Source organism: Battus philenor, unplaced genomic scaffold (genome assembly GCF_028537555.1).
Source record: "Battus philenor isolate CCGP_79_NKW_IND1 unplaced genomic scaffold, ilBatPhil1.0.hap1 SCAF_30, whole genome shotgun sequence".
Lineage (NCBI taxonomy): Eukaryota > Metazoa > Arthropoda > Insecta > Lepidoptera > Papilionidae > Battus > Battus philenor.
The window spans coordinates 4,098,690-4,117,544 of NW_027181694.1; the positions used below are offsets into that span (position 1 = coordinate 4,098,690).

At 36.9% G+C, this 18,855-nt stretch overlaps 1 protein-coding gene across 7 annotated transcripts in view; it reads left to right on the forward strand.

Annotated features, from left to right (window-relative positions):
- The window catches only part of LOC137927471 (uncharacterized), a 53,393-nt gene that overhangs the window by 3,314 nt on the left and 31,224 nt on the right, over positions 1 to 18,855 (forward strand). For all 7 annotated transcript variants that reach the window (XM_068771284.1, XM_068771285.1, XM_068771286.1 and 4 more), the window contains exons 2-17: positions 2,150 to 2,263; positions 2,890 to 3,019; positions 4,185 to 4,264; positions 7,684 to 7,788; positions 8,055 to 8,137; positions 8,437 to 8,519; positions 9,155 to 9,284; positions 10,717 to 10,853; positions 11,712 to 11,831; positions 12,785 to 12,899; positions 13,811 to 13,877; positions 14,474 to 14,618; positions 15,850 to 15,934; positions 16,436 to 16,520; positions 17,318 to 17,385; positions 18,219 to 18,301. In XM_068771284.1, coding sequence (XP_068627385.1) covers positions 2,150 to 2,263; positions 2,890 to 3,019; positions 4,185 to 4,264; positions 7,684 to 7,788; positions 8,055 to 8,137; positions 8,437 to 8,519; positions 9,155 to 9,284; positions 10,717 to 10,853; positions 11,712 to 11,831; positions 12,785 to 12,899; positions 13,811 to 13,877; positions 14,474 to 14,618; positions 15,850 to 15,934; positions 16,436 to 16,520; positions 17,318 to 17,385; positions 18,219 to 18,301 — 1,630 coding nt within the window. The remainder of the gene's footprint in view (positions 1 to 2,149; positions 2,264 to 2,889; positions 3,020 to 4,184; positions 4,265 to 7,683; positions 7,789 to 8,054; positions 8,138 to 8,436; positions 8,520 to 9,154; positions 9,285 to 10,716; positions 10,854 to 11,711; positions 11,832 to 12,784; positions 12,900 to 13,810; positions 13,878 to 14,473; positions 14,619 to 15,849; positions 15,935 to 16,435; positions 16,521 to 17,317; positions 17,386 to 18,218; positions 18,302 to 18,855) is intronic.

Below are 18,855 nucleotides of genomic sequence, written 5' to 3' on the forward strand. Positions count from 1 at the left end.
AATTTTTATCTATGTACTGATTTATCATGATATCTCGGAAACCATAAGGCATAATAGGGTCTTGAAACTTGGTACAAATTTTTATTAAAGTTCAGCTAAGAACAAATTTCACAAAATTCCACCTGTAAGAGAGTCATGAAAGTGTTTGTCATTATATTCTTAATAAACACTACAACTCCTCTTGGATTGAATAGGTGTTTATTAATAAAATTTTATATTATTGAAGTACAGATCTTATAGATGTAAAACTTAGCCAGTGTATTTTTTTGCATGTTTGAAATGACAAAAGGCAGTGTGGGCCATGCAAAATGAGTGAGGTATATCTAGTATGGTATGTAATGTCATTAGTATATATTGTATGAGTAAGATAGGCATTTTATCTTTTATATCATTTTATCTTTGTTTACAAATAATAATAATCATATTAGGTTTTTATCTGATTGTTATTTTAGCGGTACATGTTAGATAAAGCTGTAAAAGCCAAAAACAATCTGGCCAATGTTTAATAGTGAAAAGAATAAAAATAAGCAAAAAAAAAACACCTGTTGTTAAACTGAAACATTTGTACTGAAGTGGAATGACAAGGCACTAGTCAAATATTCAAGTTGAATGCATTTCTTTGTTATATATGAATTTTAACATGTGTATCTTGTATTTGTGAATGTAATGTTTTTTATTATTATAGCAAGTCATTTGTTCAGAATCCCAAACATACTAAATCATTATTTTTCTTTTACACATAACATTGTGTGTGCCAATTACACATTTACTTATACATGTTGGTTGTAGAAGAAAGCCAAAAGAGCCCAATAGGTAGAAATTAGGATCAGCAATGTTGATGCATTAGAAATAAATATAAACAAGTGATATCTTTCCTATTTTTGGTTTTTGCTGTTTATTGTATTAAAATATATACCAGAAATTTAGTTTACAATACCTAAAAACCATGTTACAAAGTGAAAAACTTTTTTGAATGTTGAAAAGAGACACTAATAAGTATATTGTGAAAGTTCTTAAAAAGATCTGTCTGAGTTTGTTGTGTGTTCTTCTTTGATCATGGCGAGTTTGGAAGTTTATGGTTTTAAATTAAAGGATGTCATTACAGGAAAAGTTTAATTAGATTCTATCTTATAACTTGCCATTCCATAACCAACCTGTCTTGTTCGAAGCGAGGTGTGATCAAATATCACAGGAGACAGCAACCCCCTGATCATACTAGATACAAGTGTTGCTGTAATTTCTCCCGCCACTTATCTTATCGCTAACTTCGAAGGGTTAGTATATTATAATCTAGGCCAGTGATTCCCAAAGTGGTCTACACCGACCCCTAGGGGTCTATGACAACCTGCAAGGGGTCTACTTCAGCGAAAAAAAATTGGGGGTCCATGAAATGAAAATGGGGATCCACAATAGTAGATCTCAACACATACACTGATATTATCTATTTACTTACATCATACTATCTTATAATATCAAAACATTTACATTATTAATAAAAGTACCTATGAAGTTTATATTTTACGTTATTTTATTTATAGTTTATTTTATGTTTATTTAATGTTACGTATATTTTACATAACAGATAGAAAATTTTATTTTGAGTAGTTTTAATTTAAATTCAATTAATAAATGTATAAATTAACATGTGTTTTTAACACTAAACTTCACTACAGTTAGAAATTTACAGGAAATCAATATCAGGTAAGTACGACACAAAAAAGTTTGGGGAACTCTGATCTAGGCAAAAGTAACGGCCAAACCGAGATTCGACCCTTTCAGGCGCCTCTGTGTCGGAATGCTAAACTGGTATCATCGACGAAGATACAGCGCAGTTCGAAATCCCCTCGCGGGGACCTTGAGCCGCTCTATGGAACGTTCTAAGAGCTCGACGGCCTCCTAGTCCAGTTAAATAGTAGTATGTAGCGGCCCGAGCCGAAGCGGTCTTACGTTAGGTCCTGTCAGCTCAAAAATCGAAGAATCTGCAAATGCCTTTTCAGATTTGGACTTTGCCAAATGAGTTCCAGAATTCTTTCATTTTTCAATTTTTCCAAGATCCTTTATAGCTAAGACGGGCTAACATCTGTCCAGTCAGCTCGTGAATGTATACACTAGTGCTCAGTCTTTTCAATGTATTTTGGTATTGTTATAGATGGGTCACCGAAGTTCAGGTAGTGGATCCTCATCCTCGTCGTGGTCGGGGCGCCGTCGGACCGGCAGACCGAGGAACCCTCAGCGTCGTCGACCTATCACCAAGGGCAAGGAGGTAAACAAAACCTTTTTTATTTATCATCTTCCGGACAAGCCACTCCCTGTAATCAATCAAGTCGATTCTTCACAATGACCGGTTGCTAGGATGCTACCGAAAGGTGGTACTGGGTGATCTCCAGGTATATTTGTTATCAAGGAAACAGTACAGTCTATTAATGTTGCGCGTTTAAAGTTTTGGAAAAAAGTGGTGAGTATAGTCTGAAACACATCACCGTCATATCTTTTAAGATTAACTGACGTTTCTCATATATGTCTATTAGAAATATCAATGCAATCTATGCCCTCTTTATAACTATTGGAGCGTCTAACCACGCCGTTTCTACCAGCACGCATTCGCCACTTGAAAACCTTTCGGCACCAACTGCCGCCGGCTGCGCGAGCGATGTGCCCAGCTCACAGCTGCTTCAGATGAGCGATTCTACTAACTACGTCGGTGACCTTGGTTCTTGTGTGGATTCCATCTCCGATCATCGCCTTTGCTTTCTGGGTGACTTGGAGCCTTCCTGTGAGGCCCATCGTAAACGAACTCATAACCATAATACATCACCGGCAACACACAAACATGCCTTACTTATCTTAATGATGGTTAATAATAATATATGAATCATTCATTATGTCCAGGCGACGCGCAGGCGAAGTGCGTTGGCTCGTCGTGCTGCGTGGCGGAGTCGCAGGGCTCCGCCCTCCGATGCGTCCGATGTCGGTGCCGACTCGGACTCTGAGGACCAATGGACGGAGTTGGATGATGCCTGTAAGTATATTAATATACGCAACTTGATCTCCTGTGACTTATCGAATTGTTTCTCTAACCATTTGCATCTTGTATGAAAGGCTTCCTCTATAACTTTTATTTCCTTAAAAAGTCTACCTAAACTCCCGGTTTCCACGGGAGACACGACCTCAGGATTATAATGATGTCTATGAAAACTTATCTGCTGTGGATAAGGAAGAATTAAACTGACTTCACCAATCAATGTCGGCAGATAATATTTTAATATGCTCAGCAACTGTATTTGACTGATTTGAAAACTATTAATTCATGGATGGAACTCTGCCGCAATGCAATTTTCCACAGTTAGATCTAATCATCACATTATTTGTCGTATTTTAGGAATATGCTAGAAACATAGCTATTGGTTGTCTACAGGAACCAGCAGGAAGTTTAGAACTATGTATAGTCCGTAAAATACTGCTCTATATGTTGGTCCAAGCTCTTGGTGACATAGGACACATTTATTGGGAGTTGTAAGACATTTGATGACTCAGAAAAACCAAGTTGTTGCCAAGAGAATACCCACGACGGATGTGGCAACGGTGAAGCAAGAAGCCAACGTAACAGCAGTTTACATATAGTCCAAGTTCTGATTCTGGCGAGAGAAACCAGACTTATGGTTCATGCAACAATTCTGGTGACCACAAGCTGGTAGACGCTGATCATTTTTACGATGTGAACAAAGCTCTTCCGCGCGTATTCAAATGGTTTACGGTTAACAACTTGCCTTTTAATTCTAAAAAATCTAAATGCATAAAATTTTCTTTACCAAATATTAAATCCACCAGCCATGGCAGGCGGTGCACTTTATTGCACGACTACTGCTACATAGCGGAAGTTGCTATATAATAGTCCTTTTCTTACTTAGGATGGACTTCCGCAAAGTAACTCTTGAATCTATTAGATATTTAAGATGACGATCAATAAGAGTTCTGTGAAAAGTTCAAATGTTAAATAAACGTTTTTTATCTTTCTTTACTGGCAGTACAAATTCCGAAGAGTCTGTACAATTTTGTTATTTATATTCTCTACGACCTTTGATTTTGATATAGGGTGTACCATACATTAATTGACAGCAAATGAGCTATACATTAATATGAAACTTGATGCAAATTAAACTATTTAATCATGTCCATATTTGCAGCTGGGCTGTCTGACACCTCATCGGGCAAGGAGGCGAGAGGCATAGCCGATATGGACTGTAACGACTACCACAAGGAACCCGTAAGTCTGCCTTACCACTGTTCAATCAGATTGTTATAATAAGTCGGCCACCACCACCCACTGTTCAATCAGATTGTTATAATAAGTCTGCAACCACCACCCACTGTTCAACCAGATTGTTATAATAAGTCTGTCACCACCACCCACTGTTCAATCAGATTGTTATAATAAGTCTGCAACCACCACCCACTGTTCATGCAGATTGTTATAATAAGTCTGCAACCACCACCCACTGTTCAATCAGATTGTTATAATAAGTCTGCAACCACCACCCACTGTTCAATCAGATTGTTATAATAAGTCTGCAACCACCACCCACTGTTCAATCAGATTGTTATAATAAGTCTGCAACCACCACCCACTGTTCAATCAGATTGTTATAATAAGTCTGCAACCACCACCCACTGTTCAATCAGATTGTTATAATAAGTCTGCAACCACCACCCACTGTTCAATCAGATTGTTATAATAAGTCTGCAACCACCACCCACTGTTCAACCAGATTGTTATAATAAGTCTGCAACCACCACCCACTGTTCAATCAGATTGTTATAATAAGTCTGCAACCACCACCCACTGTTCATGCAGATTGTTATAATAAGTCTGCAACCACCACCCACTGTTCAATCAGATTGTTATAATAAGTCTGCAACCACCACCCACTGTTCAATCAGATTGTTATAATAAGTCTGCAACCACCACCCACTGTTCAATCAGATTGTTATAATAAGTCTGCAACCACCACCCACTGTTCAACCAGATTGTTATAATAAGTCTGCAACCACCACCCACTGTTCAATCAGATTGTTATAATAAGTCTGCAACCACCACCCACTGTTCATGCAGATTGTTATAATAAGTCTGCAACCACCACCCACTGTTCAATCAGATTGTTATAATAAGTCTGCAACCACCACCCACTGTTCAATCAGATTGTTATAATAAGTCTGCAACCACCACCCACTGTTCAATCAGATTGTTATAATAAGTCTGCAACCACCACCCACTGTTCAATCAGATTGTTATAATAAGTCTGCAACCACCACCCACTGTTCAATCAGATTGTTATAATAAGTCTGCAACCACCACCCACTGTTCAATCAGATTGTTATAATAAGTCTGCAACCACCACCCACTGTTCAATCAGATTGTTATAATAAGTCTGCAACCACCACCCACTGTTCAACCAGATTGTTATAATAAGTCTGCAACCACCACCCACTGTTCAATCAGATTGTTATAATAAGTCTGCAACCACCACCCACTGTTCAACCAGATTGTTATAATAAGTCTGCAACCACCACCCACTGTTCAATCAGATTGTTATAATAAGTCTGCAACCACCACCCACTGTTCATGCAGATTGTTATAATAAGTCTGCAACCACCACCCACTGTTCAATCAGATTGTTATAATAAGTCTGCAACCACCACCCACTGTTCAATCAGATTGTTATAATAAGTCTGCAACCACCACCCACTGTTCAACCAGATTGTTATAATAAGTCTGCAACCACCACCCACTGTTCAATCAGATTGTTATAATAAGTCTGCAACCACCACCCACTGTTCAATCAGATTGTTATAATAAGTCTGCAACCACCACCCACTGTTCAATCAGATTGTTATAATAAGTCTGCAACCACCACCCACTGTTCAATCAGATTGTTATAATAAGTCTGCAACCACCACCCACTGTTCAATCAGATTGTTATAATAAGTCTGCAACCACCACCCACTGTTCAATCAGATTGTTATAATAAGTCTGCAACCACCACCCACTGTTCAATCAGATTGTTATAATAAGTCTGCAACCACCACCCACTGTTCAATCAGATTGTTATAATAAGCATTTTTTATTTTCACAGAACTACCTGAGGTAATTAATATAAGGCACAGTATTGGCTTTGATGTATACGAAGTGTAGTTCTATCACTTATAGTACTTAAAATAAGATATGTATGTGTATATATATGTATATATAAGTGTATATGTGTATATATATGTTTACAGTAAAGTTAATTCAAAGGAATGTGTTATATGTTTTAATAAATGTATGACCTACATCAGTATTTCAACATGGGATGCACGCCCCATAGTGGGGCAATCTGAAAATGAACTCGACACTAGTTTAATCCTATCGCTTTAATATTGCAATGATGTGCGTTACATAGGAGGGCGTAAGATTTTTAGAAAGGCTTAGGTGGAGCATGGACCATAAAAGGTTGGGAAACACTTTTCTAAGCAAGTGTGGAAACTTTCAAATACTCCTTGACAAAGAGACCGTGAGACGACATATCTTCGCGAATTTTTCCTTTCAATTGAGGTAGCAGTATCTGGTTTATGTATGCGTTTATGTATGGTAGGAGTATCTGGTTTATGCATGCAAACACCACTCTTTAAATAACCCATAAAAGAAGTCGATTGGCCTTGATGGGCATAGGATGTCGCCTTGTCTGAAAATCACATTTTCCAGAAACATTTCTTTGACCACCGGCAAGGACTTGTTAGATGTGTGAAAAGTGACTCCATTTTGCTGAAACCATGGATTACAATTGTAACCAGCAAAATCCAGTGCAATCGGTGCCAAGAAACCGTTTGTCGTTTTTCTTCGGGTGTCAGATTTAAATAATAACAAATCTTTGGCGCACCTTAATATAGGTATTGGCATGTTCATTAATTTTAGTGCCGGGCGAAAAAGATGAAGAGATCATTAAAAATTATATAAAAACAAGACATAATTTTTTAAAAAAATAGTGAAAGTTGAGTTCTTTTTTACAAAACGTCTCTTCATCATAATTTTATATGGAAAAATTATTATGAATTATATCACGAAAAGGTTCCATAAGGACACAAAGCCGTAGCAAATGACATCGCAACTTGTATGTCACCGGAGCGGCAACCATCGGTGTTTATGTTAGATTTCGGTGCCTCCAAAGTCGGTTGTCTCCAAGAAATGTACTTTGGAAAAGAGTTCTTCCGCAATGCAAATAGTAAAGCGCTACGAGGCGCGGGATGATATATCGGCTCTGGCACTTTTCGCCAGTATAGCAGGAGTCGATATATCGCCCTGCCACTAGAAGGGTTAAATGCCATTGGGCAAGCCTCAAAATGCATGCCCGCTGGAGCAAGCGCAACTTAGGGCATCCACCCACAAAGCGGATCGAAGAAGCTGGATGCAGTCAGTTTGCTATTGGTCTTAGGAGGTCTTGGCAGGGAAGAAGTCTTATGATTGAAAGATGATGAAAAAAAAAACGAAATTGGTAGAGCCATATTTTAATATTTGCACTTGGAAATACTTTTGATTATTCAATTTTGTTTATATAGATATATTTATTAGGACATTCATAAAGCCAATGTAATTGTTGTCGATATTGTATGTTGTAACAGATATTTGTCAGTGGCTGTTGTAACTTACAGGCGGAGGCACCGGCGCTGGGACAGTTTTTACTGCCGCTGTTGGGCGCGGGCCCAGCTCCGCCGGAGCCCGATCAGTTTCTCATACGCCATGAGGACATCTTGCAGGTCGGTATATGCTACACTTTTGCATAAATTTTTAAGCTACCGGAACCGCTGTACATTGCATTTGGTATACGCCGTGAGACAAAGAGAAGTATTGGCCGCTTCGTGCTCTTAGTCCGCTGTCGACAGTCGCGGCCCCGACCTAGCTGAGGTGTCTTAAGGCGCGGTACAGCGGTTTCGGTTGTACAAGGAAGTAGGAATTCCTGAAGTTTAAAATATGTGAAATGCAAGTAATAAGGACCCTAAAATGTAGTAATGTTTGTTTTCAGCTGCTGGCCTCTGCAGAAGATAGTGTTAGGGACGAGCTTCCTCTCGAGGATGATGAGGCCGCGCTTGATTCACAGCCAGATATGTGAGTAATTAATTATCCTTAGATTGGCTTCGGGTATCTACTGGTTGAGTCAGCAATAAGATCCATATATATGTTAAACTTTCACACTTTCACAAGTTCACATCCACGACTATAACACTTTGCGAAGCAGAGTAGAGTCAAAATAAAAGTGTTAAAAAAAGTTGACAATGAAAGTTTGAATCTGATTTCTGTACTTTTGTTGATTTAAATCTGCACTTTCTGCAAATGTCACTTGGGCAGCAGCAAAAGCCTGGTACAAAAAAACTCCTTTAGTAAGAAAATGTTGTTCCAATTTACAGGTTGCCAGGTAGTGACATGTTCATTTGTGAAGAGGCACCGGTCTCTCCTGAGGAGGAAGCTGCGTTGCTGCACTATGTCTGCGGTAACAATTTATTTTTTGATTAAGTTTGATTCTTCAAATTCCAGTCTTCGTTGATAATATATTCTAGTTTAATAAAAGAGTAGATGATAGGTTCTCAATCTTTTATAGACTATTGCTCCTTTTAGTGAAAAGGCAACCAAAGCTACCTATTAATATTTATTTATGACATAATAGTAAGATAAACACTATTGACACTAGGGTATGGATGTTGCAGTTATGTGCAGAGTGATCACTCTGTGTTTGGTACTAATCGGTGTAACATAACTCCTGAAGATGCCCCGTGGAGGGGTGAAACACGTGTTGAGTGATTTGGCGGTGGCAGTTGTGTGATTCGCATTGTTTGCCGCATACGCATTTATCAGCGGGCTGGCGAGCGGTGCGCTTTGTTGCACGACTACTACTGCATGTGCGGAAGTGGCTAAATATTAGTCCTTTTTAATATTAGTCCTTTAGTAGTCTGTTATAAAATAGTATATATTGACCTATGAATGAGTGAGACATTTAATGGAGCCTACAGGTACAGCAAGTTTATTTTTATTCTTTACTTAACATTGTTGGAGACGAACATTGGTCTTAAATTTACATTGATTTTTATGTACACACGTTATTTAAAAGTTTCCTTCCTCATTGTGTAGAGGCGGAACGCGAGGGCGGATCTGGTGTGGAAGTGGACAGGTTCAAACCGGTGGAGGACTGGCTGCTAGGCGTGTACCACTCGTGGTGCGAGATCAGCGCGCTCATGTACACGCTCATCGGTACTGAGATGTGAGTATACTTGTGTATTCAATATTAAATCTTGTAGATGTTAAAAACTATATTTTACACATATTGAATCTGTCCAAACTATTTAGGGTAAAGTTAACAATAATTTTTGTGTACAATTATTTGATTATTCATGACAAAAGCCTCCTCAAGATTCTTTCAGATTAATTTATTTACCCTTCTTACAATTTGTGTAATAGTGGATGTAATGCATTTAGGTATTCTCTACCAGTCAACCCAAGGAGGTGCAGAGATAATTAGTGAACAGGTGTCTAAGTGTTATACGCAATTTAATGAGATATACGGACATACATTACAAATTTATTGATAATACTATATTTACCAATCAAACCTGATCTAGTTTGTGTCGGCAGTTTTGACAATATCATTCATGGAAAGTTTTATAGCCACCAATTTGGGTTAATTTTCTTCCCAAGTAGAGAAACATAACTTGTTATTTTATCTGTATCTGCCTGTGTACCAAAAGATACATTGGAACTCATTCAGCCTGTAATATCTGCAATGGTGGGCGTTGCAATTAGGTGACTAACTTTTCAACAATACTAATCACATAACTTTTTAACAATACTAATCACAAAACTTTTAGTATTTATTATTAGCAAATTCATTTTAAATTTACAAAAGCAAGAAATCAAATAAGCTACTTAATATTATTAAATAGAGCCCTTTATATAATACAACCTGTCTGAGCTTGTTTTGGACTCTAAGATCAGATCACATTAGTTGCCAGTTAAAGGGCAGCTCGCTCAATTAAATATATAGTTTCTATTAAATTAGCGCACTTCATGAATCATCTTAACGAGGTGCACAAGATATAACTGTTAATGATTCTATGTATATAACCTCACAGAAAAGTAAACTTCACTGCTCAGAAATTACAAAGTACGCTGAAGGGATGACCGTGTCTTAGATCAACCAAGCGGTTTCAGTGTAGGGTTTTGGTAATAGGGCTTGAAAACAAAACTTTAGTACAGACATCCCAAGGCCTCCCAACAGAGCCTCTCTTTAGACACTATTCCATTCACAATCCACTAGCATGTGTTCATCTTTAAGTTCTTTGATTACACCACAAACTTCATCTGTGTGAGACGAATCTCTTTTCTCATGAGATATTCAAACTTCATCAATGGAGTGTCCGGAATGAAGAACTAAAAGCTACTTTAAGTACTTACTTTTGACTGTTATTAAATCATAGGCCACGAAGCAGTGAGCATTGGGTAGTCCCCTTGTCAAGGGAGTAATCCATAGGTGTTTCTGCCCTTTAGTGACATAGACTGCAATATCATCTGCGTTTTCATTACCAATTTCAAATAGAAGTATGAAATAATATAGATAACAATTGTTAAGAAGAATCAGGTGTTGGCAGTGAATAACTATAGTCTTACAAATTAAAATCATGTGTTTGTTCTCATAGGAGCGTGGAGACGGTGCGTTCAGAGTGGTCGTATCGGGCATCTTTCGGCTGCCACTGCCGCTTGTGCCTGTGCCTGGCGAACAATGCGAGTGCTCTGCACTGCTTCCTACGCGGCCTTGTGTGGTCTCTCGCGCATGGTAAGAATACATAAACCCAAAGAATACTAATTTAAATTATTGCATATTAGTTGTAGTGGTGATATAAGGATCAGTGACTTGGAAATTACGATGGACCTTACTGTAAAGCTTAAGGTCACACACAGAGTAATGGAATAAGGAAATCCGCAGAACCAGGATCGTAGTGTAAAGAATTTGATTTCTAAAGTGGCAGTTCATGGGATATATCGTTCGTACAACCGACAGTCTTTGAGAACGAAAGGTTCTCGAGCGGCGACTACAAGTCGGTAGTCGTTGCGTGAGTAGACCCCCTCATTAAATAAATCGACTTAATTAAGAATTTATATAACTCTGTACAATTTTCTCATTCATCCATTGATACAAAACAAACTTTACATCCGTCAACTTGGGATCAGTGATTGATGATGATGATGCCAGCAGTTTCGTGGTTGTAGCAGCAGCTGCGCATAGAATGTTATCCTGAATGAAATGAAAAACTGGTGTCACCAACCGTCATACCAATCCTGACGCATATCGACACATACCCCTTGTAAGATAGATCTCATTCTTCTTTGCTGCTTCCTCATTTCTAATATTATAAATCTATGGGAGAGGCCTATCTCCTGCTGTAGATGCTCTACGGCTGAAATAATTATGATAATCAGCTATCTTGAAATACTTTCTGCTGCCAAAAGTTATTGGCATATTAATAAATATATATATATAACTAAATAATATTATAAGATTATGACATGAAAGCCTAAAATGATGATGATGATACAAATAAATCCTATTTTCATACAGCTTAAGAAAATAGCGCCTATAGATGAGATTTTTCAAGAAATGGCGTTTTTTAAATTAAATATGTGTATTTATTAGGTGGCAACACCAGCGCGGCGGCAGGGATAATGCGGGCGCTTCGCCTTCGCGCGGGCTCCACCAGTCGGGTCTCTGAGTGGGACATACCGCGCCTACAACGGCTGCGGTTCGGCGAAGATGGTATGTACTTATGCTATGATGTTGTAAATGTTTGGTGCTTCTTAAAATAAAGATAGGTGAACTCAAGCCGACATTTTAGTATTTCTCTATTGACAGTAGATTTGGGCCGCTATTACGAATTGTAAACCCCAAATTTCTTTATCACGCTATAGTAATTCGTGTCGAGTATTCCCTGGACCTCTGAAAGCCTACCTAAACCACTTTAAGATAAAATATGTGTATTTAACAGGAACTTTTATCAATCGTCAATTTATTATCTATTTATTTTTCATTCTACTCATAGCAACTAAAGATTAACAGTGACCACTAGTTTTGATCATAAAAATAATGCCAGAAAAGCCTCGATATGAGGTTTCATATCGTGTTCGTGAAATGAGAAGGGCCCAGGAAGAACATAGACATTTTTTTTTGTTATCATATACAAATTTTCTTTATGGTGTAACTATAATATGACATAGCTTTGGTTTGGTATTCAAAACTAATATTGTTTTGAACAATAAATATTACAGTTTTGATTTTGAATTACACATTAATCCGAGAATACCTGTATAGGTTTAAGCTCGATAGGAGTCTTCCGTGCATCTGTGACCCAGCTGTGGACCAGACTTTAGTGCACGCAATTTGTTATCTCGTATATGGAGGACTTAGAGTGGCTTGCGAAGCGGAAAAGGGCCGGAGCATTGTTGAGTGGTCGGTGACGTAATTAGGCAAAACAAAACCGTAACAGGAAGTGTGGCGAGGAATGGGAGGCGATGCGTGAATGTAATGTAGGTGAATGCTGTATGTTAAATGTGTGGTGAATGATAGAAATTGTGGAAGAAGAAAAAATTAGGTTGAAAATAGCAAGGTATATGTCTCTGTCCAGAAAGATAGACCATGGAAAGAGGAATTTAAAAGTAAAAAAAAAAACTCTGGTCCATATATTGCATCAGCTAATGGTGGTCATGTTGCAGGTGCGGCCATCGTCCACGAGCAACTGAACCGACTGTCACAGCAGAGTGAGATCACTGACCACATCGTCAGGAAGGTCTGTCTCTGCAGGGAGCACGACCGACCCTTCGAGAAGGAGTAAGTATATCATCACATTCACTAACAATATAAATCACTCAAAATTTTTCATAATCTTACTATTAAATTCCGCTAGTCTGCTTTATGTAAACTTTATGTATATGCAGGTGATTGAATATGAGAGTAAAAGTTTTTGTAATTGAATTCAAAACACATTTTAAAAATAAATTGACAATGATGTCATTTAATGAAAGAATAATAATGTATGTCGATTGTTTATTTTGTTTTCATCTGGGCCATATATGACAAAAAGTGTTAATACTATTAAGTATTGTTTGAAAGATATTTTGTTCCAACAAATTCGATTGAAGTTGATTCTGTTAGCCTGGGGGCTTTTACAACTTCATTGGAACTTGGTTCACGGAGCGGAATGGTTGCATATTGAATTTGTTTTTTTAAAGCATAGCTTGTTCCCTATCGAAAAACTATAAAATCTTATTAACTTATAGTCAAGCATCCTGTATATTCTTAATTTAAAAATCACTGCATGAAACATGTGCTGGTAGAAATTATTTTCTCTAAAAAAACAAGTATACCTAAAGAATACACAACTAAAGTGAACAATTAGTATGACTCTCTAGACCAGGGTTCCCCAAACTTTTTGTGTCGTAGACCCCTTGCCATGTTTTTCCGTGTTGGGTAGACCCCCTACTTACCTGATATTGATTTCCTGTAAATTTCTAACTGTAGTGAAGTTTAGTGTTAAAAACTTAAAGTAAAAACACATGTTATACATCTATTAATTGAATTTAAATTAAAACTACTCAAATTAAATGTTTGTATCTGTTATGTAAAATATACGTAACATTAAATAAACATAAAATAAACTATTAATAAAACAACATAAGCAATAAGTCAATATTGTTGTGTTAATTGATGTGAAGCGAAATAAACTTTGTTTTGATTTGCAGGCACGCTGTGGAAAGGTTCTGTAAGATATTAGAAAATTTCAAGGCTGCTTCTACTATCACGTTCAAGGTAAGTCCATTTGAAAAGCAAAATGTTTTTTTGGTGTACATAAGATGGGAGGAAAAAATTTTTCATATTATAATCGCTAATAGATCATTTTTTTTTCTTTACTTATAAATCTTGCTTCTAGCTTTAAAGAAATGAAAAATAATAAGCCAATTTGATAAAAGTGAGAGAAAGAAAGAAACGATATTTTTAACCTACAAATTGCTCAAATTACAAATCTTATTGTTTTTTCAGCCCATAAACGCTCATTTTCAAGTCATAGGCCTCATCCGAAAGATATCTTTGGGGGGATATACCATTATCGCCACACCAGGCGGGTTAGCGCTCGCGCCTAACCCTCCGGAAACTTGTTTGCAAATATAGTAGCAATCCAACCTGCGACCTGCGGTCGAAGGTCTCAGTCCTTTCCGCTGGGTTACCACTGCTCGATTTATAGATCGACAGATCGTTTATAGTGCATGGAATTCGTGTACGTTATTAGAAAAAGAAGGAGAACTCAATTTGATTGAAAATATAACCAGATAGACACCCATTGGAAGATCAGAAAGGAAAGATGTAACAAATAAAAAATGATGTGTAACCGGTTGTGGTTTTTGCAGGTGGAGATGTTGGCAACGGACCCCAGTGACGAGGAATGGGTGGAGCGTGCACGGCGACGGCTTGCACGATTCCTGGCGCCACAGCAGCGCGCTAGTACAGCCTCACGCCTGCGGGACATGGCGGCGCGTACCACCACCCATGAGCGTAAGTCCTCACACACCCTCAAAAGCCTTAAAATAAGAACTGGCATATGTATGGATTACATCAGTTTCAGGGTAAGATCATCCATGGAAAATTTATTATAGTTATAGAGACATAACTGGTGTAAATCAAACCATCTAATTATAAGTCACACCAATATCAGTTATAGCATCATCAAGGACAACAGACAAAATATATTTTTCATTAGAGCTACAAGGGAGTTAAGCGCCACAGTTAATCCTATGATCTTGGACTGTACTGGTACTGGTTTTCTAGCCATTGTAAAGAGATGTAAAATTACTATATACAATTATATTGTATTTGCAGTAAGGCTACTGATATAATCACTTTTTCTCTACAAGCAGGGAAACCGGTGATTAGTGTGAAGTTAATTATTTTCATTTTTAATTTTATTGCTGTATGTTTAAATAAACAAGTTAGTTTTCATTGCATAGGTTAGCTTAATCCGAAACTGAAACTAGAAGACTGGTAAGTCCAATAGCGTCAGTTGAGTACTTTTCAGCGTTGTATGGATTCACCATCCTAGTAGTACGATGCTCGGTGATGACCCACGTACCAGATTTAGTGACGTCTTGCATTATATTAGCTTTCACCTTCACTGACCACATTGCCAAATCAAATTTGAAATGAATTATGTTCGCGTTTGACTTGTTTTCTTAATTTTAGAAATAACATATAACATTGAAATTAAAAATTGTTATGAGTTTCTACGATTTTTTTACATCGGTTAATTCGTTGACGAAGTTTACCGAGTCAGCGAGTTTAGATTAAAATTAAAATAAGAAAAGAATCAATTTAGGGATAGACATATAGTTGATAGTATTTTATAATTATGATGTAATGATGATGTATGAAAAGGATAAAAGAGAGTACGTCCTCAAATTCTTTAAGAAAGTTGCAAAATACGCAATAGACAGGGACAAAACATAGGTGGATAAAACATTTTAATAGAAATGGATAACTGAAGTGTTTGAGGATGTACGAAAGGAATGGAATGATCGAGAAAGAAATATGGAATTGTAGAATGGTAGAAGGAGGAAAACAGATATTGTGTACTATGGAAGACGAGAACGAAAATAAAAATTCAAGTGAAAAAATTATTAAGAAATACAAAACCCTGTTCTCAATTAAATAGGGGGTGGAAGGAGAGGTCCCCAATAGCGGGGGCAATCAAAAAAAATGTGATGTAATTAACACTTGATGTTATTTGCAGTTAGCGCCTGGTCGGGGTACAAGCACCGATGCGATTGCCTTAGCCCACGGTCCCTCTGCGCGCAGCAGAGGAAGCAGCTCTTAAGGTAACTTACATTAACTTAAATATATTGGAGGATCTAAAGGAAAAATAAACTTCTACGATAGTTTATGGCCACTTTTTTGAATTTTTCAGTATTGAAAAAAAAAAATAAAGCGACAAGTTGAACTTGTGTTGTGTTTACAGTATTCTCAGGATAAAGATATTTATAGAAATTACATAACTGAGATAAGAATGCGTTTCTTCATAATTTTATCCATTGAACGCCCACTGTACCACGCATATTGCGTTTACATGGAACCAAAATTTCAATATAGTTCTATTGTTTGCATGGTGTGGTCGTATTCTCCGACTCCTATCTTGAAAAGAATAAGAAAAAAGAAACGTAAAAAAATTTTGAAATTGCAAGTGGCTAATTAAAAAAGTTTATAAAAGATAAAAAAGTGTAATTCACATTAATTGTTTAATTACTTGTGTAGTAATTGCATCCACGAGTGGATATAATATTGTATGTTCATATAAATAAATTTTAATTTGTCTGTTACAGTGACGTATACTACAGGATCTCCTTCTTCGGCATGATGCAGGCGGTGAACGAGTTCAACAGTGGCAAGAATGCTGCCGACGATAAGGTGGGCATTTTGAAGATATATTAGGGGGATCGGAAAGTAATGTCGTTTCTTTCGACATATTTTACAGAAAAAGCGATTGATTTTTACACCATTTAGGTATTGAAAATTTTGTATAATACATGGCATGGCATGTTCTTTATAACGAAGGTAAATAAATTGTTCATTAGAAATAAAAACTTGTTAAAAATGTAGTTGTGTGAATTTAACTTAAGGAAGGGACCTTACTTTTTGGTCACCCTAATACATTCCCATTCAACTCCAAATTTTTGTTAAGGGAGAGATTGTGGATTTTCCATTGCTAGTATCGACCTAGATACCTACAACCTAAAGTGCTACTGAAATCGTTGTACCGAGCCTAACGAAAGCCTTCCTAAGAATAATCTAGAATGCTTTCCTTGCTTTGTATATACAGCATGATATAAAAAATCAAGTTGTATTATTATTATTATTTAAACTTTAAACTATTTAATAAGGTTAAAGAATTAAAATCTACTTTAATTTGTTCTTTAAAGGCACTGAGATTGGGGTTAAAATACTGATTTATATAATATAGGTTTTATTAATGTTATTATGAAGTTTATAAATACTTGTTATAAGGATTGCCTTGTTTTGTCTCTGCGAGCTGGTTTCCGCAACCAAGCGATCCAAAAATTTTAAATGCCGTAATAAGATATATTATTTGACAGTTTACTTTTAATTTTAGTTAAAACTAAGAAAATTAAGATCTAAGGTAAATTGGTATTTCTACGATTGAAAGATAAATGTTTAAATAATAATTAAATTTTAAATATATCCAGTCCGCCAGTGACATCGAACCTGAGCCTTCGGGAAGAGAGCTGCAGCAAGGCGACGGAACGGGTGCGAAGTAAGTTAGATAAAAATGCAACTTGATTAATAGCAACACTAGTCTATTATGAGTATAAGTGAGAGACATTTGCCCAGCTGTGGGCGTCATGTATGTGATATGTTGGTACAACTAAAATGGATATACTCATAATCTATAGTTATTGCTAGCTTTCCTACCTTCTTCATTTTAAATGTATTTGTTAATGTCAATTTTGATGGCATAAATAAAAACCCAGGTTGTTTCTAATGATATCTTCTTCCTGTATGTCATAGGCCACTATGAGTGATCTCGCGCTGTTCGCATCCAGTTACTTCCCTTCGACCTTAATCTGTCATCAATCCACCTACTGAGGTAGGCCTAATGGCACCTCAACGGGCCTCATAGAAGACTTAAGGTGCAATGGAGAGGAATATGACCGGAGTTTTTATGCGAGATCGAATCAGAAATGAGATCCGCAGAATTATCAAGATCACTGATGCAGCGGGCCCGAAATATTCTCGAGAATCGACTACGAGCTGATAGACGTGACGAGGATATTTGGTGGTCGATGAACAAAAAGTCACAGAAAGTAGCTGGATATGGGCAGCGCCAAACCGGTCATCTTAGGGATTGCAGTGACCGCCAATCAGCTGAAAAGAAGAATTGGTTTTAGTACCTCATAGAGTCATACAAAAACTGGCTATGTCTATAATAATATGATTTACCCTTACTCATTTTTAAACCGCTGCAAAACTAATCAATACTTTCCTAAAAAAATTCCTCCGCATAAAGGCTATATATAATAAATGGTAATTTAAGTTAATTTAAGTACTGTATATAAATGATACTAATTGTATTTTTATTGATTACAGACCACCAGATAACCATCCAATGTCCTTGGTGAAGATGGGCTCTGATCGAGACCTGAGCGACTCCATTGCTGACATGGATGACTGTAAGTTTTGTCTATTTATTTCTCTTTGTTTTATATTAATATCAATAAAAAATATATCACACTTGTTACTGGCCACTACAGCCATAATATTTTAGTGTTCAATTATTTTAGTTAGCAACCATAGGCACAGTGGCATACGCGCTCGCTAGATAGGCGATACTTTTTAAACAATAGGAATTAGTATAGTAAGCAGGGTATACTTCCGAGATGGACATGCATTCGGCGCTGGGTCTAAAATATGAGTGAATTAACCGCTGCGCCGGTGCAGGTAATAAAAAATAAATGAGTTATGTACAAACCGATATAGGGATGTAACGGTGTTGAAATATTAGTAGGTAATTTATATAGATGTAAATATAGTAAATGTGTTTGTAATATAGTATAATTAATGTAGCATTAGTGTTAATTAATAATATTGTATCAAATAGTGGAATATATAGATTAGGGGGATTGTAAGTTAGACCGATTAAGTTACCAGTAATCAATTTAACTTTAAACAAGTTTTTAGTTAGATACCTCAAGATTTCTCTTTGGTCTGTTTGTGATAGTTGAGT